The following is a 25096-nucleotide window of genomic DNA, read 5'->3' as shown; positions in this document are numbered from 1 at the left end:
AAAGTTGCACCCGTGTATGACACTAGGAGGACTCAAGCTAGGCTGTGTATGCATATGGATTAAGTCTGCGTTTAGGTGTGAATGGGTGTTTCCAAGCTCATGCTGTTGTTTGGTGTGAACTGGCATCAAACCACTCTGGCTGCGTATGCACTGCAGAAATAATGCAGTTTGACACTACTTTAACTGCTGTAGCACAATGCCTTGGAATCCTGGTATTTGTAGTTGTGGCACCAGAGTTCGCTGACGGAGAAGGCTAAACATCTCACAAACCTACAAATCCCAGGATTCCTTAACATTAGGCAATTAAGGCTCTGTCAAACTGCATTATTTCTGCAGTGCAGATGCAGCCTCCAACATTAAAGATAAGCCTTGTCTGGAAGAATGTTAGCTAACTTTGTAAATGCCAGTGCTTGGAAGGAAAAAGCAATTATTTTTTTTAACCACAGATCCCCAAATTCCTAGTATCCTTACTGGTTGGGGGATTCTGGAAGATAGAGTTCCCATAAGGAATGTTTCTCAAGTTCTTTGTGGCACAGATCACGTGGAAAGGGCTGGCGTTGAGATGTTCTGCATTCAGAGAGGCAGGGAACGCAGAGCAATACCAGCTATTCAGTGATGATGCCTATCCTGTGAAGACATCTCCTCGACTGATGGCTTGTTCCTCTTAGCCCAAGCTCCCTGGACTTCTGAGCAAAGCAGGTCGCCTGGTGTGCTCCTCTCACAAGCAACTCATGAAGATCGCAGACTCATGTGACGAGGCTCGCTCCAAGCAGCTGGAGGACCAGATCAACTATGACCACTTACGGAAACTGGAACGCATGTTCCGTGAAGCTGACATCGATGGCGGAGGAGGTGAGGCCATGATTTGGTGTCCCATCCTTCTGTCTGCTAGCCATGGTTTGCAACCTTTGCTGGATTGAATGGCCAAGCTGTGGCTTGCAAACTTTGATGGATTGGTTGGACCATGATTCTGTGTTCCATTCTCCTGTCTGCTATCAATGGCTTGCATACTTTGACAGATTGACTAGCCAATGATTCAATATCTCATTCTTCTGTCTGCTAGCCATGGCTTGCAAATATTAATGGATTGATTGGTGAATGATTTGGCGTCCCATTCTTCTGACTGCTAGCTGTGGCTTGCAAACTTTGATGGATTGCTTGGCCAATGATTGATTAATTAATTGGGACAGATAAACTATGAAGCTCTGAACCAGCCTGTGGTCATGTATGGGCCTCCAGGGTGAGTTGGTTGGCCTTCCTTTCCATGTCACTTTGGAAATATTAGGACTTTCCCCCAGTCCTGGGTCCATCTCTTCAGGCTCCATCAAGGGAGATTGCTGGGTGCGGGGGACCCCTTCTGTCACACATTGTGACTTCTGGCTTTTCAGGGCTGGACATGGAAGAGTTTCGGAAAGCAATGAAGAAGATCATGGGAGATATTTCTGATGAAGATATTGACGTTATTTTCATGAAGGTCGACATCAACTGTGACGGCTCCGTGGACTGGGTAGCGTGTTTGTTTTGGGTTTATACACCCCTGTCACTTAGAATCACACAGTTATAGAATTATAATTACAGCATTCCTATCATATTATAATTATAGAATTCTTTAATTATAGTTTATAATTATAGGCCTCCTGTTAAAACTAGCCCTGGGACTTGGTGCCAACTGTAGTTGCGGGTTTGCTTAAGGCCTTGTTTGTCATATTGCCTTGCACCTGCCAGGATGGAGATGCGGTTTATAAACATATTAAAAGGATATCCTTCCAGTTGTTAAAAACTGCCTGCTTTGCTGCCTGAGCTAATGCATCAACCCCTAGAAATACTGACGGTGACTGTTGTTGAGCCTTTCCAGGAGCAATAATCATAAATTACAATCGTCATTATTATTAAAGTTGAGAGCCGCGACCTGTTCTCTTGTAAGTAGAAAATCTCCAGGAACTACGATGGGTAACAAGAGCCTTCCTTCCGCCCCACTCTGTTTGCAGGAGGAATATCTGAATTACATGCTCCGTGAATACCGAGGGAAGGACGACATGCAGAAAAGCAAGCTGCTCCCGGAGTTCCAGGTGAACATGAAACGTGTCCCAGTGTAAGTGTGCTCAGTACTCCTTTGGTCCTTATACTCTATGCAGGAGGAGAAGGGTTAAAACCAGGTGGGAGGATATGTTCTGGTGACATACGTGGTCAACATAGAGATGTGGCTATGGAAATGTGCAACTGGAGCTTGAAGATGTATAAAGGGACCAGTTGTGTGGTATAACTAAGTTTTGAAGCTAACTTATGCAGACTTTGGGATGGTGGCCTCATTGCACAAACACACACACACACACACACACTTGTTGTTTTGCATAGGATTTTCTTTTGCAAGATTTATTTGGAAGGGGACTTGCTATTGCCCTCCTCTGAGGCTGAGAGAGTGAGACTTGCCCAACACTGGTCTCCTGGAATTCTAGTTCAACACTCAAACCAGTATATCAGCTGCTGGAGATATGTATAATTAAATGCTCCTCTTTCGTAGTCATGCGCTGGGCTGAGGGGAGACCTATGCATCCACATGTAATGAAAATGAGGAAAGGTCTGGAAACCACCAAGCTCTATGAGGGCAACTTAGGGAGCTGGGTATGTTTAGCCTAGAGAAGAGAAGGCTGAGAAGTGATCTGATAGCCCTGTTTAAATATTTGAATTTTTGAGGATGGAGGAAGCTTGTTTTCTGCTGCTCCAGAGAAAAGGACCAGGAACAATGGATGCAAACTAGAGGAAAAGAGATTCCAGCTCAACATTAGGAGGAACTTCCTGACAATAAGAACTGTTTGACAGTGGAATACTCTGCATTGGAGAGTGGTGGGGTCTCCTTCTTTGGAGGATTTTAAACAGAGGCTGGTTGGTCATCTGTCATCGGGAGGGCTTGGGTTGTGTCATCCTGCATGGCAGAATGGGGTCGGATTGTATGGACCTTGGGGTTTCTCCCAACTCTAGAACTCTATAATTCTATGATGTGGCTGGTGCCAGAGAATATGCACTACTTGTATTGTCTGTAGCCAATTCATCTCCTTCAACCTCTTCATGGACCTTCAGTGAAAGAATGACTGCAAAAGGATGGAGCAAAAAGAGTGAGGAGCGAGCAAAGGAGAAGTTCACTTTGTGGCTGTCACGAGCGGCACGCTCACCATCTTCTTCTTTTCCTCCAGGGCCCACGCTGAGGAAATTGTCAAAATCCAGTTTTTCCCAAACCAGAGCCGGGGGTTGAGGGCCAGGAAGGAGAGGTCATGGAAAATCGGTGGCCGCTCTGCCCCGGGGCGATTCCTCACCGTGAGCCGGGATGGGATCCTCCACTATTGGACCGACTCCTTCAAAATGCTCCGAACGGTTCATGTATGTGGCCCAGGCAATATAGGGTTTTGGGATTGGAAGGGGGACACTGGGGTTTATGTGCCCGATACTGCGTGGAAGGTGGGACAGTTAGTCATTCCATCAATAAATTCAATTTCAATCAAAGCACCCCCGACAGATGGCCATCCGGCCTCTATTTAAAGCCCTCCAAAGAAAGAGACCCCACTACTCTCTGAGGTGGAGTGCGATTGTGATTCAAATGAGGAATAATTTAATTGTGGAGACAAGCCCCTAGTTGCTGCATTATCTGAATAGCAAGGAGTTTGACATGTAGGACAAAAACCACCACAGTGCTCAGATAATGCAAGAAAAGCTTGCATTATCTCAGCAGGCTCTCATCTAAAAAATTGGTTATTCACACATGAAACCCACTGGGTGACCCTGGGGAAGTCATATGAATGATACTATGTGTGAAAGGGATCTAGGAGTCAAAGCAGACCACAAGCTGAACATGAGTCAACAGTGCGATGCGGCAGCTAAAAAGGCCAATACGATTCTAGGCTGCATCAATATCTGGATCAAGGGAAGCTATTCTGCTTTGGTCAGGCCTCACCTGGAATAATCCTATGTCCAGTTCTGGGCAAAAAAATTAAAAAAGGATGTGGAGAAACTGGAGCCATGTGTCCAAAGGAGGGCGACTAAAATGGTGAAGGGTCTGGAAACCATGAAGCCCTATGAGGAATGACTTTGGGGAGCTGGGGATGTTTAGCCTGGAGAGGAGAAGGTTAAGAGGTGATATGATAGCCCTGTTTAAGTATTTGAAGGGATGTCATATAGAGGAGGGAGCAAGCTTGGAAACCACTTGAAGGCACACAACAACAGCAGAGAGAAACCCATTCTTAAAACATGTTCTTGTCTCTCTTCTCTCTCTCTTGGTAGTTGGACCAAACCAAGCGACGCCACAGTTTGAAACTCTGGGTGATCGACATGCTCTGCCTAGCAAACATCAACCTGTTGGCAGTTTCAACTACTGACCAGGATATTGGTAAGTTTGCAAAAAAGCCACAGAGGGCTTTTTTAAAAAACAAAGAAACAGACTGATATTTCCCCACTTTGCATCCTGGGGCTCCATTTGGCAGCACTAGAAAATCTCAGCATTTTCTTAATACAGGCTTAAGGTACCAATATGTAGGTTGTGTCAAAGTGCATGCATATTTGCTTCCTCACATCCTCCAATATCCAGAGAGCAAAGCTGTAGCCCAGGGGGCTTCCAATCTTCCAATGGCAGACTCTCTCATCCTGTCTCCATGGCTGCATCCACACTGCAGAAATAATCTGGTTTGACACTGCTTCAATGGCCATGGGCTCCATGCGAATGCGATGGAGTTCTGTGAAATGTAGTTTGTCGTGACACCAGAGCTCGGCTCCTTTCTCAAATGGCTGTCCAGTTGCAGACATTCCAGAGAGAACTTTTTCTCTCTTGCAAGATTTTGAAGTGTTTGGGGCTTTTCTGTGCAAAATTTGGACCTGCTTAAACAGTTTTATTTTGTCTTTTTTTAAAATTTTGCACAGAAAGCATGATTTTTCTCAACAGCAATGTTCCTTTTTTTGCACAGCAAATCATACTTTCTGCGCAAGGCGTTGGCACAGTTTTTAAGGCCTTTGTCACAATGGGAAGAAATCTGATTATTTGTCCCTAGCTGTGTGAATGAAATTAACAATGATTTTTGTCCCTAGAACCAGCTTTATTGATGCAGCTGGGATACTGAGTGATGGCTATGCTGCCCTTGAAGAACCTAATTCTCTGTTTTTGTTTAATACTCTCTCTTGCAGAATTCTTTGATATTGGTGGTAACAAATGTGACCGGATCTTTACCCTTGTGGATTTGGAAGGGTGTGCCACGGCCATGGATTACTGGTAGGCTGATGGAAGTCTCAAGGGTAGATTTTTCTCCGTAGGACCAAAGGCGCTTCTCAAGATGGAGGAGATGGCTGGTGCAGGGTCCCAAGCGCTTCCTTATGTACAAACAAACAAAAACAAACAGCTTCATTTATATACCGCTTCATACTGAACTAACAGTGTCTAAGCAGTTTACAAAGTATAAGCAAATTGCCCCCAACAATCTGGGTACTCATTTTAGCAACCTCCTCGGAAGGATGCAAGCCTGAGTCGAGCTTGAGCCCTTTTGCTGGTCTTGAATTCGCAACCTTATGGTTTTGAGTGAGTGGCTGCAATACAGGCATTAACCAGTGCCGCCAGGGCCTCCCTTACCTGGTGCCTTCTAGATGTGTAGGGCTAAAGTCCCCAGGAACCTCCAGCCCGCCTAAGTACAGCCCAATGCATTTAGAGCAGTGGTTCTCAACCTGTGGGTCGCAACCCCTTTGGGGGCCAAAGGACCCTTTCACAGGGGTTGCCTAAGATCATCAGAAAACACATATTTCCAATGGTCTTAGGAACTGAGACAAAAATAATTTTATGGTTGGGGGTCACCACAACATGGGGGACTGTATTAAAGGGTTGTGGCATTAGGAAGGCTGAGAACCACTGATTTAGAGGGTGCCAGACTGGGAGCCATTGGGGTGCCAATCTGATCTTTAAATGAGTTGCCCGTGGTGCTGAAACAGATCCTTTAAAGGAAGCGTCCAAGGTAATGAATCTAAACCGGGAAGATATTTCAATACCATGCACACCTCAATAAAGCTCCTATTAAGACCCCAAATGGATTCAGCACCAAACTGACACAGGGGCCGCCAGTTCTCACTGGCCAAGTGCAGTTGGCATCACCTGATGTTGTACCTGATGGCGCCACCTTGTCTCATACCACACCATAAAGAATCCCTAGGAGTGCTTTTTGGACTAAGGTTGCTCGTAAATAGTAACGCATAGATCTCTGAATGTAATGGCAGTAATTGTGGCATAAACACCTGGCAAAAGTAAAATTATACCTCTAAAGTGCAATATCATACGCACAGCCTAAATGCATTCACGTGTACATAGTTTCATGTGACTAAAATGAAAATTTGAGTAAGATGGGATGTTTTTAAAGAAAAATTTAAAAGAATATATATGTTTTAAAATTAAAATTTAAAAATTATTTTAAAAAAAGATTGAGGTTTCTGTGAAGTCAAAGGCTTTCATGGCCGGCATCCATAGTTTTTTGTGGGATTTTTGGGCTATGTGGCCATGTGCTAGAAGAGTTTCTTCCTGACGTTTCGCCAGCATCTGTGGCTGGCATGAAGAAACTCTTCTAGAACATGGCCACATAGCCCCCAAAACCCACAAAAGCTATTGAGGCTTCTCCTTCCACTGAGCCTTGTTCAACTCACACAATCTCTTCCACTGAACTCCAGCATTTTAAAGGACCGCAGGCAAACGCCGCAGCCCATTTCTGCCAAACTGCAGATGTTTGGGGAGCAGTAGTGTCACCCCGCTTAGGAGATCTTTTGGTGTGGTCAGGAGTCCCCCTATTCCCCTAGTGACTGAGAGGCTATTGGAAGGGTCCTGCTGGTCCATCATGACTGTCCAGCTGCCTTTCTAGACCTAGCTCTGCTTCAGTTGTCACCTGAAATCTGGCTCCAGGGTCTGGTTTCTCCTCCTTTCCTGCCTGAACTAGGACAGATGGACAAAAGGGAGTGTTCTGCGTTGGTGACGTCAAAGGCAACATCCTGATCTTCACTTCGACGGATGTTATGATGAATGGCCTTTTCAATATCCGCAGCTACATAGGTAAGCCGCAGCAGGCTGAGGGTCAGTGGCATACCTACTATATTTGACACCCAGTGGGGATTATTTTTGAATAGTTGGTTATTTCCCCTAAAGCCCCACATGGTTTGGGTCCAGGTTACCTACAGGATCACCTTCTCCCATACAGTCTGCCTTGTACACCCATGTTCTCTGGGAAATGTTTGCTCCAACTGCCTAAGACTACTTCCCCCTGAGGACTTTTTCTTCAGTCGCCCCCAGAACAGCAAGAAGAGATGATGACAGCTGAAAATGCTAACAGCATTTACCGTATATACTTGACTATAAGTCGACCTCATGTACAAGTCGAGGGCAAGTTTTGGGGACAAAATTATGGATTTTGCTACATCCCATGGATAAGTCGAGGGCAAAGGATCTGAAGGATGAAGCAAAGCAAAACAATATCAATGAACTTACAAAATTCCAGCAGACATAACTCTATGTGCTTAGCCTTAAGGCTGGAGGGATGAGAAAGTAATGGGGGTCAGTGCTTCCAGAACAAATTATACTCTTGCTTTTCAACAGGGGATGGTTCCTTAAGAGGTAAGATACAGTACTTAAATTGACCCGTGGATAAGCCAACTCAGGTTTTTGGGGTCCTTTTTTTGCCCTAAATTTCTAGACTTATACATGAGTAAATACAGTAAAACAATATTAAAGACACATCTTTTCTGGCCATACGCAAGCGCATTCTATGCAGCTTCAGGCTTACGGTGAAGCCACACAACAATTAAAGAAGTGTTGTGCGCGCCCATAGTATGCATGCTGCCCCACACCGTGAGCATACGTGGATTCCCCCTTATGTAAGGGAAGGGTCTGCTGTACATTAAAATAGAATTACATTTCTACAATAATTTTTTTAAAAAAAACAAATTACTTATTAATATATCAAATACTTTAAAAAGATAACTTTTTTTAAAATACATTAAAACAATATAATACCCCAGCACACTCTTTAAAAGCTTTCTCTTTTGAAAGCCAGTCTGAAAAGGAAGGTTTTCACCTGTCGGTGGAAGGCCATCCAGGAAGGGGCCATGCTGGTCTCCCTGGGAAGGGAGTTCCAGAGTCTAGGGGCAGCCATGGAGAAGGCTTTCCCTCGTGTCCCTACCAACCGTTCTTGTGATGGTGGTGGGATGGAGTGAAGGATTCCAGAGCCCTGGCCGGCTCGTATAGGGGGATACGGTCTGCCAAATAGCCTGGACCTGTGCCATATAGGGCTTTATAGGTCATCACCAGCACTTTGAATTGTGGCCAGAAACAAATTGGCAGCCAGCAGAGCTGTTTCAACAGGGGCATTGTGTATGATCTCTATAACCTGCCCCTGTTAGCAGACTGGCTGCAGCTCTTTGGACCAGCTGAAGTTTCCGAACACTCTTCAATGGCAGCCCCAAATAGAGTGCATTACAGTAGTCCAAATGGGATGTAAAAAAAGCATGTACCACTGAGGCCCATTCTGGCGTCTCAAGGAACGGGCTTTTTGCATTTCAACATGTTGTAACCTGCCTTGAGCCTTGAGGAGAGGTGGGAAAGAAATAAAAAACTTACTATGTCAAGTCGAAGGCTTTCATGGTGAGAATCCATAGTTTTTTGTGGGGGGTTTGGGCCATGTGGCCGTGTTCTGGAAGAGTTAATTCCTGACCTTTTGCCAGCAGCTGTGGCTGGCATCACAGAGTTGGAAAAGACCACAAGAGTAATCCAGTTCATAGTTTAAAATAATAGTTTAAAATCGACTGGATAGGCCTGCTGGAAAAGATAGGTCTTTAATACTGTTTTAAATTCAGACAGCATGTTTAGCGGTCAAATCTCTCCTGGTAAGTCATTCCAGAGTCTAGGGACAGCTGACAAAAGTGTCCTCTGGGTGCAAGTTGCCAGTTGCTATTAATTAGCAATCTAGTTAGCAATAGCAGTCCAGAAATCAAGAATTAAATTTCCAGTTTAGTTAGGAATAGATTCAATTGCTGTGAAATTCCAGTTGCTGAAAGCTGCTAGTATATGAGTGATTCCTTTTGTTTTGTCCTCACAGGTGGCTTAGCAAGGGTCCCCGTGAACATCCTCATGAAATCAAAGACTGATTTATACAGGAATTTCACTGTGTCTGTGAGTTTTTGCATGCGCTTGTTAGGTCTGGGTTTATAATCATGCACACTGCTTTGAATTAGGGCCTGAGGACTGTGACATTCTCTGGCAAGCTGACCCTGGGCGGCTTTCACTGTCTCCAAGGCTCTTCTGTTTCTCTTTCCACCATGAGCGAAATGACCAAACTGTGAAAGGATCCATCATCAGGAAACTAAATGGAACTGAAGCCCTAGTTGCAATTGCAAGAAGCGTTGCAAGTTGCAATTGCAAGAACCTGATGAAAAGGGTTTGATTTAGTGTTGCATTTTCTTATTTTCCTGCACTCGATTCTGGAAGATTAAGATTTACCTGAACTTTTAGTACTGGGATCTGAGCCCATATGAATACATGCTCTACAATTTTTTAAAAACAATAGATGATTTAAATTTGGGGAGAACAAAGAGTGCTTTTCTTTTAGAGATTTTGGAAAGAGGTTCTCTTCCCATGTTCAGTTCACTCATCCCTTCACTATTTCTCAGTCTGATTCTTTTCCTGGGGATTCTTTTCCTTCATGGTCTATAAAACTCACACATATGTGTCAGCCTGCACATGCTCAGAGATCTTCCGAAGCTTCTAGAGCAGTGTTTGGGCAGCAGCCATGCCTCTCAGCCACATGTGAGTAAGCTGTGCTTTCCCACTGAAACCCAATTCCTTTTCGGCCCCCATCACGGTAGGATTGTTAAGAAGTCTTGGTGTTTTGGCACTTCTCATCAGTATGTCTTTTCACTCTCTTGGGCCTTATATGTTAAGCACTCCTGCATACCCCATGATATATTTTGGGGGGTCCTTGTATTTTCATATGTCATATCTGGAGGTGGCATGTTTTTGAGAGATCGTTGACCTTTCAGAAACACTAGTTCAGGTTCCCAGGAGAAAAGGAAAGTGTCCCAAAGCTATTTGAGCATCCAGGCAAACAAAAAACCATCACATCTAAAGTGCTTCTTCCTTCTCCCAAGTAATCTGCATTTCCACTTGAGACAAACGGGTTGTTCCCACTTAAGATTTGAAACGATTTAAAATACAACGTTTTTAATAAAATCGATTCAAAATAACACTGTTCTTATCCCGCTATCCGAATCGCTTTGTTCATCGTTCCCATCTGGTTGTTTAAATCGAAGTTTTTACCTGCAAGCGTTCCTACTTGGCATGAAATCGGTGTTTAAATAAAGCGATTCTTCTCCTCCATACCTTATTTGGAGCTGTCAATCAATAGTACGTCAGAATGACGTAACGTTAATCCGGAATATTTGGAAGCGATTTATCTTTTGGCATCGTTTCCATTTCATTGACAGCCAGGGAGAATCCCTTCAGAGAGCCCAGAGATCAATGAAGGAGGCTTCTGGCAAAAAGCGAAGCTCTTTTTAGAGGAACTATGGGATAGGTTTTGGAGGGCAGCATCCTGTCTCCCAAGACAGCCAGGGAGAATCCCTTCAGAGAGCACAGAGATCAATGAAGGAGGCTGCTGGAAAAGCAGGGAAGGAGCACTCTTCCCAAAGATTCTCTTTCCAGGGTTGGAGGAGAAGGCAGATTCCATTTGAGAAAGGGAGAGAGAAAGGCTCTATCCCCCCCCCCCAATTGATCAGAGCCCTTCCTTGCCTGGGCGAGATCAGATGCCTCCTCGCGAGGAGCCTTCCCTTCCCTGCCTGGGCGAGATCAGATGCCTCCTCGCGAGGAGCCTTCCCTTCCCTGCCTGGGCGAGATCAGATGCCTCCTCGCGAGGAGCCTTCCCTTCCCTGCCTGGGCGAGATCAGATGCCTCCTCGCGAGGAGCCTTCCCTTCCCTGCCTGGGCGAGATCAGATGCCTCCTCGCGAGGAGCCTTCCCTTCCCTGCCTGGGCGAGATCAGATGCCTCCTCGCGAGGAGCCTTCCCTTCCCTGCCTGGGCGAGATCAGATGCCTCCTCGCGAGGAGCCTTCCCTTCCCTGCCTGTGTGAGATCAGATGCCTCCTCGCGAGGAGCCTTCCCTTCCCTGCCTGGGCGAGATCAGATGCCTCCTCGCGAGGAGCCTTCCCTTCCCTGCCTGTGTGAGATCAGATGCCTCCTCGCGAGGAGCCTTCCCTTCCCTGCCTGGGCGAGATCAGATGCCTCCTCGCGAGGAACCTTCCCTTCCCTGCCTGGGCGAGATCAGATGCCTCCTCGCGAGGAGCCTTCCCTTCCCTGCCTGTGTGAGATCAGATGCCTCCTCGCGAGGAGCCTTCCCTTCCCTGCCTGGGCGAGATCAGATGCCTCCTCGCGAGGAACCTTCCCTTCCTTGCCTGGGCGAGATCAGATGCCTCCTCGCGAGGAGCCTTCCCTTCCCTGCCTGGGTGAGATCAGATGCCTCCTCGCGAGGAGGCTTCCCTTCCCTGTCTGGGCGAGATCAGATGCCTCCTCGCGAGGAGCCTTCCCTTGGCTGCCTGGGCGAGATCAGATGCCTCCTCGCGAGGAGGCTTCCCTTCCCTGTCTGGGCGAGATCAGATGCCTCCTCGCGAGGAGCCTTCCCTTGGCTGCCTGGGCGAGATCAGATGCCTCCTCGCGAGGAGGCTTCCCTTCCCTGTCTGGGCGAGATCAGATGCCTCCTCGCGAGGAGCCTTCCCTTGGCTGCCTGGGCGAGATCAGATGCCTCCTCGCGAGGAGTCTTCCCTTCCCTGCCTGGGCGATATCAGATGCCTCCTCGCGAGGAGCCTTCCCTTCCCTGCCTGGGCGAGATCAGATGCCTCCTCGCGAGGAGCCTTCCCTTCCCTGCCTGGGCGAGATCAGATGCCTCCTCGCGAGGAGCCTTCCCTTCCCTGCCTGGGCGAGATCAGATGCCTCCTCGCGAGGAGCCTTCCCTTCCCTGCCTGGGCGAGATCAGATGCCTCCTCGCGAGGAGCCTTCCCTTCCCTGCCTGGGCGAGATCAGATGCCTCCTCGCGAGGAGCCTTCCCTTCCCTGCCTGGGCGAGATCAGATGCCTCCTCGCGAGGAGCCTTCCCTTCCCTGTCTGGGCGAGATCAGATGCCTCCTCGCGAGGAGCTTTCCCTTCCCTGCCTGGGCGAGATCAGATGCCTCCTCGGGAGGAGCCTTCCCTTCCCTGCCTGGGCGAGATCAGATGCCTCCTCGGGAGGAGCCTTCCCTTCCCTGCCTGGGCGAGATCAGATGCCTCCTCGCGAGGAGCTTTCCCTTCCCTGCCTGGGCAAGATCAGATGCCTCCTCGCAAGGAGCCTTCCCTTCCCTGCCTGGGCGAGATCAGATGCCTCCTCGCGAGGAGCCTTCCCTTGCCTGCCTGGGCGAGATCAGATGCCTCCTCGCGAGGAGCCTTCCCTTGCCTGCCTGGGCGAGATCAGATGCCTCCTCGCGAGGAGCCTTCCCTTCCCTGCCTGGGCGAGATCAGATGCCTCCTCGCAAGGAGCCTTCCCTTCCCTGTCTGGGCGAGATCAGAGCCCAAGCGGGCAGGGAATGCCTCTTCGAGAGGAGCCTTCCCTTCCTGCCTCTCCTCCATTAGTAATGGGCTCTCCCCACACAAAGGGGAGGTTGCAATCCACCGGGGGAAGCCTTGTACTCCTTTGGCAGACGCAGGCGCTTGAGCAGCCGGGACTTCAGGCGCTTAAAGCGCTGAAGAGATTAAGCACCTGTAAACCATTAAAATAAAAAATAAAAATAATCCTTATCTCTTATTGAAAGACCACAGCGGACAAAGGGGTGAGGGAAGCAAAAATGGCGACAGCCAGACGGATGGGGACAGAAAGGGCAACTCCCCCAAGGACAGCCCCATCGCACTCCGCTCCTCCCATTCATCTAACGCAATTTCAAAGGCTGTCGTTCCTATTTAAATGCTCCGGTTCCTAAATCGAATCAATGGAAAAACGTAGATCGGACCCTAGTGTTTTTTTAACATGCGTTAAATGAGGAAAACTCGAATCAAAATTTTATTCCGCTCTACAATTCGATTTGTAGTGGAGACGATTGCGGGTTGCTCTAGAACCGTTCTAGGTTTAAATCGGATCCTAATAGGAACGCCACTCCTTGGATTCGATTCAGAACGCGGGGTTTCACCTAGTGAGAACAACCCCAAAGGATCTCTTTGCATCCAAAGCAACAAGCCAAACTCTCTGCCCACCCGCTGTTGTGTTCCCATCCAAACTTCCCCATTCATCCATCTTGGGGATGTCCTGTTCCAATTACTGTTTTTGTTACACAAAAATTAAAACTGTCAGCTAGTCCGGAATCCCATTTGTCAATTCCTGGGAAAAGACATCCAGCCTTCGTTACTTGGCCAGATATCCCATCGCTTGGGGCTAGTCTTAAGGTATAAATATGGTTCCAAAACCTAACCTCTGTACACACAGCCAGCGTACACACCTGCACTCTGTGTATGTTCTGTGTTGCCCTCACCTCCCAGTCTGAGCCACTCCAGCTTTCGGTGGTCTTCTCATCAGACAGGTAACTACAACTTCACTGCAAACCTGTAAAAACTCTGCTATCCTGTTTCTATATTTCCATTTTGGTTAGCTCTGTATGCTGTGTCTGCATGGATTGCTCTCTTGTGTGTGTGACTGCACTCGGTATTTTTCTAAATAAATCCTTAATTTATCCAAGGCTTGGACTCTGCCTCAGTTAGTACTGGCATAGACTGGTGCACACAGTCTAAAGGTTATCCAAGTTTCTTGCAAAAGCCAGTTTCCCCAACATTTGATGTAACACTATCAGTTGGTGGGGACTTCCCAGTCCTGTCCGATCTGTTGTTTGGGAAACAAATGGCCCAAAGACATTCTTCAAGAAAGAAAGATGGCCTTTCTTCATGCCATACCTTTCTTCAGGCCTCTCAGTGGTGGACTTAGAACTGGGTTTCAGCAGGAATACATGGCTGACGGAGTGGTGTTACTGCCAAAATGTTGCTCCAGAAGCTTCCAAAGATCTCCAAACAGGTTCAGAGTGACCCAAATGTGTGAGTTCACAGATGACCACTTGAAGAACCACAACTAATAGTAGGCAACCTGTTTTTCTATCCACAAAATCGGCATGCACAGAGACAGATCTGTCCTTCTCCCACTAGTTTATAGCTGTATATGATTTGTTTGTGAAAAGTCACACCTTTCCTTCTCCTTCCTCCCCATAGGCTTTGCACGGAGACTGGTGCCAACAGATCATGTACATCCCCCAGCTCAACCTGGTTGCCTCCTGCACACCGGCAGATAAGGGGGCCATGGTTCTGACTTCGCTTCCAGTTCACAAAGGTGCCAAAATCCAGTAAGAAAAGCCTTTCCTCTCACAGCTTTGCAAATACTCTGCTATAGCAAAACGTGGGGTTAAAATGTCATTGCCAATTCCTGATGAAGGGTGCATGGGCCAGCATGATCACATAGGCACAAAATGCATGAAGGAGTGGCCAGAGGTGTGTATCAGAAACTGTAAATCAGTGGTGGGTAAAGTCTGGCCCATGGCTGCATGTGGCTCCCAGGGACCAAAGAAATGTTTTTGATATTTTGGCTTCCAAGGAAATGTATGAGAGGAATTCCTCCACATTTTTGGCCTTTTCTTTTTTAAAACTGAAGTGAGCTAATTTCCCCTCCTAAACAGCTAATGATGATGATGATGATAATAATAATAATAATAATAATAATAATATATTTATATCCCACCTCTCCGGTTGGATCAAGGTGGTTTCCAGTAAGAATAAAATACAGTACAGAATACAATAAAATAGCCAATAAAACCCATTATCCTTCCCTCCAACATATCACTTAAAATACCCAATTAACAGTAACAGTGGTAAATAATATCCAGTGATAAAATAACAAAAGACAACGGGAGTCCTGAGTGCTATACACTGGAGTCCAGATTATTGGGGGGTCAAGGAAGTTAATCAGGAAAGTCAGTCAAGGAAGTCTTATCGAAGAAATCTGTCTGGACAGTCTTTTTAAAGCTGCCAAGATTGTTGATGTTCTGGATCTCTTCTGACAAGCCATTCCATAGTTTGGGAGCGGCTGATGAAAAGGTCCTCTGGGTAACTGCAGCCAATCTGGTCTTTTTTGGCGGCAGTAAGTTCTTCCCAGAGGAGTGCGTGGGGTGGATTGTATGGAAGTAGGTAATCCCACAAATAGGTTGGACCCAAGCCATGAAAGGCTTTATAGGTCATTATCAACACCAATGATCCAAAGATGTATTTTCTTCAAATGGAAAGGGACCTGATAAACAATAGAAGTATAGTGGCTGCGTTGAGAGAAGAAATAGTGCCACTCTATCCTGCTTTGGTCAGGCCTCACCTGGAATAATCCTGTGTCCGGTTCTGGGCACCACAATTCAAGGGGTATGTTGAGACGCTGGAACTGTGTCCAGAGGAGGGCAACCAAAATGGTGAAGGGTCTGGAAACCACCAAGCCCTGGAGAAGAGTCAGATAAGACGTGACATGATAGCCCTGTATAAATATTTGAAGGGATCTCATATTGAAGATGGAGTAAGCTTGATTTCTTCTGCTCCAGAGAATGGGACACAATGGAGCAATGAATGCAACCTAAAGGAAAAGAGATTCTGCCTCAACGTTAGGAAGAGTGTCCTGACAGTAAGAGCTGTTTGACAGTAGAAGATGCTTCATTGGAGAGTGGTGGAGTCTTTTTGGAGGCTTTTAAGATGAGACTGGAGAGGAATCTGCAGGAGTGCTTTGGCTGTGTCTTCCTGCATGGCAGAAGGAGGTTGGACCAGATGGCCCTTAGGGTCTCTTTCAAAGATTCCATGATTCTATAAGAGTCAGTGCAATGTCATGGCTATCTCTGGCAAAGAAGTGATGCCAGCCAGAATGGGCATATAGTCCTGAATGAGGAGCTTGGTGTCTTAAATCAGCTCCAGCCTCCCCGGCTGCAACCAGGATGCGGGATGGAGGCAGGGATTATCACACACTAAATTGCTGGCAAATCACCGGCCGCCATCAGCCTGGGTCCCAGCTTTCTGACTTTTAAAAAGTGCTGGTGGAGCATGGCTTGGACCTGGGCTGATGGCAGCCGGCGATTTGGCGGAGATTTGGGCCTCATTCACACTGGTGGCATTGCTCTGGAATGAACTGGTCAAATTCGGGGGGCTCCCTCCCGAATCTCTCCGGAAGCAAGTGCTGACTACCAATCAGGGGCATTTTAACACGAATGCCCTCTTGGAGAATTCGGGTTTAAGGTGAAGGTGCCTGGCTGTCAATCAAAGTTAGTTCCGCGATGGTCATAGGTGACGTTTCCAGCACTGATAGGGGCATCAGAAGTGTGCTTTCCACCCCTCCCTTTTTTTTAAAGGACCAGGCACCACTTGCCAAATTTGAAAACCTCTGGGGTGTGTGTGTGTGTGTTGTGGGCATTTGGGTCAGTGTTGTAGATTATGATCTACCCTTGGCCCCATTTTCAACCCCAAAATGAAAGCTAGTGCCATCTAGCTCCCTTGGCACCCCAGAATGCCTCATACACAGGAAATAACAACAACAACAACAAAATTAATTCCTCTCCTCGGAATGCCAGAAAAGGATGTATTTTTTTTTTTTTTTGGCTTTCCCTAGGCTGCCCCTGAATTCCTTAGAGACAGTAGCAAAAGCTGTATCAATTTGCCAATTTGCCTAATTGGAAAGAGAAGCATTACATTCGATTTCTAACATTCATTCGCTTTGCAGCAGTCATTCCAATGGAAGAAATAGGCTACCCCTGAAGCCATTAGCAAAAGCTGTGTCAATTTGCCAAGTTGCAACATTACATTCGCATTCTAATGGGCCATTCATTCTCATTGCAGCAGTCATTCCAAATATGCACATTTTTCGCCAAAAATAATTAAAAAAAAATAAAATCCAAAGGAAAAAGGTCTCTGCTGGATATCAGAGGCTTCCTTTGCTGTAGTGCCCTGACTTGCCCTGGATTGACCCTTGCTCCTGCTCACGATCTATCTATCTATCTATATATATCTATATATCTTTACCTACAAACATGCACATTTTTAGCCAAAAATAATTAAAAAAAATAAAAATCAAAGGGAAATGGTCCCTGATGGATAGCAGAAGCTTGGCCTCTTCTGCCCCCCCCGACCTGCCCTGAATTGACCCCATCAGTCACCCCCTTTTTGGCTCCTGTCACCCTTTGCATCCAGCGATTCCCCTTTTTTCGGCTCTTTCCTCCTCCTCCTCCCCCTCCCTTCTGATGAGGGGAGGGAATGCTCTGACCTCTGCCCACCCCCTGACCCTAATCCCTCCCTGAATTTGCCCCGAACATGATTGAGGGCAAGTTCATATTTCGCTGAATCTGGGTCTTTTGAGAAAAGACGGATTTTAGCCCGATTCTGGATACCCATTTCCTTGTGCAAGCCTTGACATGGATTGTGACAGAATCGGGCTCAATATGAACTTCACATGCAAGAATCAATTTTGAAACCGGTGTAAAAGGTAATGTGACTGGCCCCTTGGTGTGTGATAATCCCCACCTCCATCCCGTGTCCCGGCTGCAGCCCGGGAGGCTGGAGCTGATTTAAAACGCCAAGTGATAAGCTCCTCTGAGTAGAAGAAAGCCTCATAAATGCATACAGCTTTTTAATAAACGGAGCAGTAACAGTAACAGCATCTGACTTGTGCCTAATTTCAGGTAAATTAGGGTAAAGTTTCTTGTCCTCCCCAGTCTGTTCATTGCCCCTCTGGTCACTTTAGCATTCTCCTGCCTTGGCTATCTCTTCTTCTAGCAAAAAGCTATGTAGCACCTTATAGACTAAGAAACGTATACAATCAGCCCTCCTTATCCACAGTTTTTTTATCCACAGATTCAAGCATTCATGGCTTGAAAATATATATTTTTAAAAATATAATTTCCTAATAACAAACCTTGATTTTGCCATTTTATATAAAGCACACTATTTTACTGTGCCATTGTACGTAACGGGAAGAGGATCCATGGAGTTTGCTATCCATGAGGTGTCCTGGAATCAAATCCCAGCGGATATGAAGGGCTCCCTGTATTAGCTTAAGGCTTTTTGGACCCATTCACTTCACCAGATGCATGAAGCCTTATCCACGGTTGGGCAGATTCATACACATGTGGTTTGGACAAGAGGATCAGACTGTAAACAGTGAGGGCAAAGCAAATTGAAATGCAGAACACCTTGCTAGCAACAATTGCTTTTATTGCAGCCGCACATAAAACTGTGGTTAGGTGATATCACCGACATCCCAGCACTGATGAGTTCATTTCAGGCTTGTTGTGTGATAATAAAACTTTCCAAATGAGCTATTGCTCAGCAGTTTTATGTTTGTAGGCATAGGCATTTAGGGTATCTACACATTTTATGTCCTTTTCATTACTGGGACATACATTTGTTGCCTCTGCATGAAGGTAACTGAAGTCACTCACTACTCCCTTGTTACAACAGCTCCATTGCCAGTGTGTTTACGGGCACAATTCAAAGTGCTGGTTTTGACCTATAAAGCCCTGTATGGTTGGGATCCAGCTTATTTGGAGGACCGTATGTCCCTTTATGAGCCCACTGGAGTGTTGAAATTGTCCGGAAAAGCCCTTCCATCACCCTTTCAGGCGCGTTTGGTGGGATCAAGAGGGAGGGCTTTTTGGTGGCTGCTCACAGTCTTTGGAATTCCCTTCCTAGAGAGGCCAGGATGGCCTCATCCCTGATGTCCTTTCGGTGGCAGATAAAAACATTTTTGTGCCCTCAGGATTTGTTTTTTTATATTCTACATTTTCAGTGTTTTTGTAATTATTGAATGATAGAATTGTAGAGTTGGAAGAGATCACAGGAGCCATCGAGTCCAGCCCCATTCTGCCATGCAGGAACTCTCAATCAAAGCATTCCCGACAGATGGCCACCCAGACTCTCTTTAAAGACCTCCAAGAAGGAGACTCCACTACACTCCGAGGGATCCTCTTTCACTGTCAAACATCTTTCACTGCCAGGAAGTTCTTCCTAAATTTGAGGTGGAATCTCTTTTCCTGTAGCTTGCATCCATTGTTCCATGTCCTAGTCTCTGGAGCAGCAGAAAACAAGCTTGCTCCCTCCTCAATATGACATCCCTTCAAATATTTAAACAAAGCTTTCATATCACCTCTGAATGATCTCTTCTCCAGGCTAAACATATCCAGCTCCCTAAATCACTCCTCATAAGGCATGGTTTCCATCATTTTGGTTGCCCACTTCTGAATATGCTCCAGCTTCTCATCATCCTTTTTTTAAATTGTGGTGCCCAGAACTGGACTCAGTATTCTAGGTGAGGCCTGACCAAGGCAGGACAGAATGGCACTATTGCTTCCCTTAGGGTTGCCATCCCGGAGGACCTCAAAACTGGGAAAAATGTAGGACAAGGTTTAAAAATGTAGGACATATTTTTTTTTTAAATTTCCTGGCCAGGAAATTAACAAAAAAAAAAGGTCCTACATTTTTAAACCTTCTCCAAGGCCCTCCAGCGCACCCAGGAAGATTAAATGTGAGTGTGGGCGCGCGGAGGCGCGGGGCTCAGCACAGGCAGCAGGCCCGGCTTGCGGAGGTGAACCGCGGCGGCGGCAGTGGCCAGAGGAGCAGCCACAGCAGGCCACACAGCGACGGCTGCAATGGTGGTGGCGGCGGCGGTGGCGGCCACAAGAGTGGCCAAAGGCGCCGCCATAGCGGCGCAATAACAAAGCCGGGGGGAAAACAACAAAGCGTACCATGACCGTGCAGACGGTCCAAAAGCGGGAAATACCCGCCCCCCGCCGGGTTATGGCAACCCTACTCATAAGTGGGCTTTTGGTACTGTGGTACAGATAAACACACTTCATACATGTGACAAGATGCATTTAATTTAAATTACAGCCTCTCTCAGAAAATACAAAAAGGTGCAATCAGACAAGGATTTGCACCCATCTTCTAGGCATTTTACTGTGAAAAGTGGAATTTGAAAATTATACACAGAGACAGAGAGAGAGAGAGTATATATACCTACCCACCATTCACAATAGAGACATGTATATTTTGCAGTTGAATGTTTGTGCCCAGATATTACTAGTATTGAAAGATATAGTCAGTAGTCACAGCAGAGTGCAGTCATCTTATCCAATAGACAACAGAGGAGATAAAGGTTTGCAGAAAAAGTGATATTGTTTTAGCACTGTAAATACAAAGATTAAAGTAGATCCACTTTGTTTTTAGTTGAGGTCTGTTTTGGATATGATATCTCATAATTCTTTGTATCCTGGAAATTTTTTTAATGCTTTTAATGTAAATAATAAAATTAATTCAGATTAGCAGATTTATTTTCTGAGCCTCCATCAATGGGTTTACCAGTACATGGCTGGAAACATGCCAGACATTCAGAAGAGCCCATCCTTGGCACTACTAGTCATTCACTCCATCCTTCTATCAGATCTGGTAACCCTTCATCTTTGGCACTACCAGAGCTGCTGTTTGTTGCAACCACTCACTCACCAGCGACAACCTGGGCATATTTCCCCCAGCCACTCTGCTCATTGTGATTATGGAATTATTGGCTGGCTTTGCCTCATAGGGAAACTAGCACAGCACTTACTATGGAGGCAGTCTGGAACTCTGACTGCAGCCATAATAAGTGTTGTGGCAAAAGTAGATAACATTCTGAGGAGAGGACTGACATATGTGAAAGTTACTGGCAGAAATTGGGCACAGTTGCCCAATAGTGGGGAAATGATGGTGAGAATGGTCTACAGTGTCTGAGAAACACCATGCTCAAAGTTTACTTGAGCACTGGAAAAGTCCTGCAGGGCCTGAAGAGAGCAACTGAGGAGAGGGGGGCTTGAAGATGTCTCATTCCTAGGATTGCCATAAGTCTAGGTCTACTGGAAGGTAGTTAACAACAACAAAGACTTAGGCACATGATAAATTTCTTATTTTCTTTGCAAGGCAGCTTAACGTATAACATTTCAAAAAGTTAAAAACCCATGTGAGTATGTTAAAAATACTTTAAAATACAACCACACTGCATCATGATGGTCACTTAGTTTTTTATTACCATAGTAATTTGAACATTAGACTACGACTCTGGAGTTGTTGTTGTGTGTCTACAGGTAGTTTCCGAGACTTATGGTGACCCTAAGGGAACCCTGTTACAGGGTTTTCTTGCCATGTTTCCTCAGAAGGGGGTTGGAATTGCTTTCCTCTGAGACTGAGAGAGTGTGACTTGCCCAAGGTCACCCAGTGGGTTTCCAGGGCCGAGCAGGGAATTGAACCCTGGTTTCTAGATTCGTAGTCTGACACTCAAACCACTACTCCTTGGTGTCTCCTAGAGACTAGGATTCAAATCCCCACTTGGCCATGAAACCCAAACCAAGTCACACTCTCTCAGCCTCAGAGGATGGCAATGGCAAACCCTCCTCTGAACAAGTCTTGCCAAGAAAACCCACTGTTGAAGATTTATGGCAACTCTAAAGTGAAGCTAACATGGGTTTTTGTTAGCAAGTTTCATCAGAGGGGGGCTGCCATTGCTATCCTCTGAGGCTGAGAGAGTGTGACTTGCCCATGGTCTTACATTTTTATTATGAGGGGTCCATTCCAACATACACCATCCAATGGGAGCAAACCAGTTTGAGACCTCAAATCCAATTTGAAACCGCTTTTACTACCCTGGCTCAGTACTAGGAAACTCTGAGAATTCTAGTTTATTGTGGCACCAGAGCTCTTTGTGACAGAGAAGGCTAAATGGCTCAAAAAACTATAATTCCCAGGACTCCCTAGCACTGAGCCAGGGCTGATAAAGCGGTCTCAAACTGGGTTATTTCTGCAGTGTGTTTTGGACCTCACAAATGTTACCAAGGCATACGTTTTGAAGGACAATTAGGGTTGTTGCCAAGTGAAGTAAGGGACAGGGCTCCTGTGCCTTTAATAGTTGTGTAGAAGATAGGGTTGCCATAAGTGAGGACCTCCAAACCGGGACAAATGTAGGACAAATGCAGGACAACATTTTCAAATGTAGGACACATTTTATAAAAATGGAGGACACGCAAAAAAATTGAGGCTTTTTTAGAAATGTTAATATAAATCCATGTTTCTTAGGCATGATCAAAATGGAGGACATTTTGACATTATTCGTAGACAGATCACGGAAATGTACTTCCCTTTCTGGCCACCCCCCTCTCCCCATTCCAAACAGCACATTTGAGCATTGAACATGGCTTTATTTTAACATTGCCTCTTGCATATTTCAGAGGCGTATTCCACAACCAAACCCTTTGGGTTTAACACTGAACATGGGTTAACATGGCTATGCATATAGAACATGCTCAAGGGACTTTGGTTTTTCTTCATTTTGACTTGTTTTATCTGTATTCCTCCCCACTAAATAAAGGAGACATGAAATGGAGTTAATGGGTACAAGTTGTCAAACAAAAAAGTCTTGTGAGACTCTGTAGGCAAGAGGTGCACCATGTTAAGAACTGCATTAAGCACACTTAGGCTGCTGCCACACTGCTTTCACTCTCATCACTCCATCCTATGGAATCCTGGGATTTGTAGTTTGTTGTGGTGCCAAGGCTGGGCTTTGAAATCTCAGGCATAAGAGAGGCAAAAGGCTTGGGCTGCATCTACACTGGAGAAATAATCTGGTTTGAGACCACTTTAACTGTCTTGCCTGAATGCTATGGAATTCTGGGAATGGTGGTTTGTTCCAGCACCACAGCAGAATGGCAGTTAAGCCCTGGAAAGCTCTCTGACCAAGGTGACCAATGCCCTCACCCCAAAATGTAGGGCACCCAAGCAAAAATATGTAGGACATGGCCAAAAATAAAAGCTAAAAACACCCATGTAATTATAAATCCATGCTTCTTAGCCATGATCCAAATGGAGAACATGTCCTGGAAAAGGAGGAGGATGCTTGGTCACCTTGTCTCTGGTCCAAAACACACTGCAGAAATAAAACAATGCTGGACTGAAATGCCCAGAGTTCCTCACCAAAGCTGCATCCACACTGAGGAAATAATCCAGTTTGAGAGTGACTTAACTGTCCTGGGTTAGTGCTGGGGAATACAGGGAATTGTAGTACATTGTGGCCCCAGAGCTATCTCTGACAGGGAGTCCCATAACCCTCCAAACGTAGTTGAACTGCAGTGCCCAGAATTCCTCCCCAGGTGCATCCACACTGAGGAAATGGTCCAGTTTGAGACTGCTCAGTGCTGGGGAATCCTGGGAGTTGTAGTCTATTGTGGCCTCAGAGCCATGACTGACAGAGAAGTCTCAATGTTTCCTAAACACTAGCATTCCCAGGATTCCCTAGCACTGAGTTAAAGCAGTCTCAAAGTGGGTTATTATTCCTGCAGTGTGTGAGAGAGATATAAAAGCTAGGGACTGGATTCATTTGGAGGATCTCTGTGTCCAAAACACACTGCTTGGACTGCCAGGGCTCAGTGCTATGGAATCCTGGGAATTGTAGTTTATTGTGGCACCAGAGCTCTCTGACAGAGAAGGCCAAATGCCTCACAGACCCCAGAATTCCAGAGCATTGAGCTTTGGCAGTTAAAGGGGTCTCAAAGTGCAGAGGGGGGGGGGAGAGAAAAGCCAGGGAGTGTGAATGAGCAGCTCACCTTGGCTGTGGCTGCTCTGAGAGGAGGAGGAGGAGGAGGAGGGAGGGAGCCAAGGAAAGTGGCCAGGACCACCAGAGGAGCCCCTGCTTTTCCTCATCATCGCAGCCTCCTCACTGCTGGCAAGAGGCTCGGCCCCCAGGCAACGCCTCCTCTGTGGACCATTCAGCATCCTTTTGTCGAAAGAGCTCTGGTGCCACAAGAAACTACAATTCCCAGAATCCCATAGCACTGAGACATTGATGTTTAAGGGGGGTCAAACTATTTCTGCAGCCTTTTGCTACCCCAAAGCCCTTCCTACTTTCAAGCAAGGCAAAATCTCTTCCTTCCAAGCCATTGAAAACCAACCCAAGGGGAGGGGGGCTGATTGCTTCTTTCCCATTGGTCAGCTTCGGGAGAAATTTGCATATTACAAGGAAAGGTGTTTAGGGCCTCAAAAACGATCCTGTGATAAAGAATTACAAGAATACTGATGCGGTAGACATTTAAAAGATGAGGAGGCATTTAGACTCCCAGGGAAACAGGAACGATTGATGGCCTTTTTTTCTTTGCTCACTGTAACCTGAAAGTAATGCCTTTTGCAGGGTATATATACCAAGTGGGCTGGCAATAGCTCTGAGTGGAAGATGTCTTGAAGACCTGCTCTTAAGTCAGGCAGGGAGGTGGGGAGGGTGGCACACAGCCATGGGGACGGGGGGGCTGGAGCTGCCTCCAGGGCCTTGCTGGAGGGGGGGGAGGTCCTGGGGGAGGGGCCAAACTGGGGCGGGACTGTGTGGCCCCGCCCCAAACCGGGAAAGTCCCGCCCCCAGGCGGGATACGGCAAGCCTAGCTTCCCTTGATGTAGTATTGTTTTAAATTGTGTTGTTTTAAATTCAGTGTGTGCCGTGTTGAGTCCCTATATTGGGAGAAAGGTGAGATATAAGATGATGCTGATGCTGATAATGATAACAACAACAACAACAATATAGTTCCTTCTTTGAGGCCTCTTTTATTGGTTTCTCCATCACAGGATTACCCTGAGCATTTTAGGGGGAGGATAGCATGCCTGGGAGCAGTGTGGTGGCATAATGGTTTGAGCACTGAACTACAGCTCTGGAGGCCAGGGTTCAATTCCTGGCTCAACCATGAAAACTGCTGGGTGGCCTTGGGCAAGTCACAGGCTCTCAGCCTCAGAGGGAGGCAATGGCAAACCTCTTCTGAAGAAATCTTGCCATAAGTAAAAAATAATAATTAAAAAGGACGTGACACATCACTCCCCAAAATAGCATGCCTCCTGTGCCAAGTTACTTTTAGTGGGTGTTGTCACCCACAGTGCTTCTCCAGAGGAGTCTGTTCCTTTCTGTCAGATGCAGAATTGCTTAAATTGATTCTGCTTTTGTTGTTTCACACCTGTTTGTACTCTTAGCACTTTCT

The 25096-nt window shown here is 46.3% G+C and overlaps 1 protein-coding gene across 1 annotated transcript in view; it reads left to right on the top strand.

Moving 5' to 3' along the window:
• LOC149315426 (cilia- and flagella-associated protein 337-like) overlaps positions 1 to 25096 on the top strand; it is a 71888-nt gene that overhangs the window by 3883 nt on the left and 42909 nt on the right. Inside the window, exons 3-11 of the mRNA XM_089513314.1 lie at positions 669 to 852; positions 1389 to 1507; positions 1989 to 2092; positions 3192 to 3375; positions 4273 to 4378; positions 5167 to 5251; positions 6948 to 7060; positions 9099 to 9172; positions 14265 to 14395. Coding sequence (XP_089369440.1) covers positions 669 to 852; positions 1389 to 1507; positions 1989 to 2092; positions 3192 to 3375; positions 4273 to 4378; positions 5167 to 5251; positions 6948 to 7060; positions 9099 to 9172; positions 14265 to 14395 — 1100 coding nt within the window. The remainder of the gene's footprint in view (positions 1 to 668; positions 853 to 1388; positions 1508 to 1988; positions 2093 to 3191; positions 3376 to 4272; positions 4379 to 5166; positions 5252 to 6947; positions 7061 to 9098; positions 9173 to 14264; positions 14396 to 25096) is intronic.

This window comes from Sceloporus occidentalis, unplaced genomic scaffold, assembly GCF_023333645.1.
Source record: "Sceloporus occidentalis isolate IW3139 unplaced genomic scaffold, rSceOcc1.0.p SCAF_3, whole genome shotgun sequence".
Classification (NCBI taxonomy): domain Eukaryota; kingdom Metazoa; phylum Chordata; class Lepidosauria; order Squamata; family Phrynosomatidae; genus Sceloporus; species Sceloporus occidentalis.
Note: the sequence above shows the minus strand (reverse complement) of the source record. Positions and strands in the feature narration are given on the sequence as shown.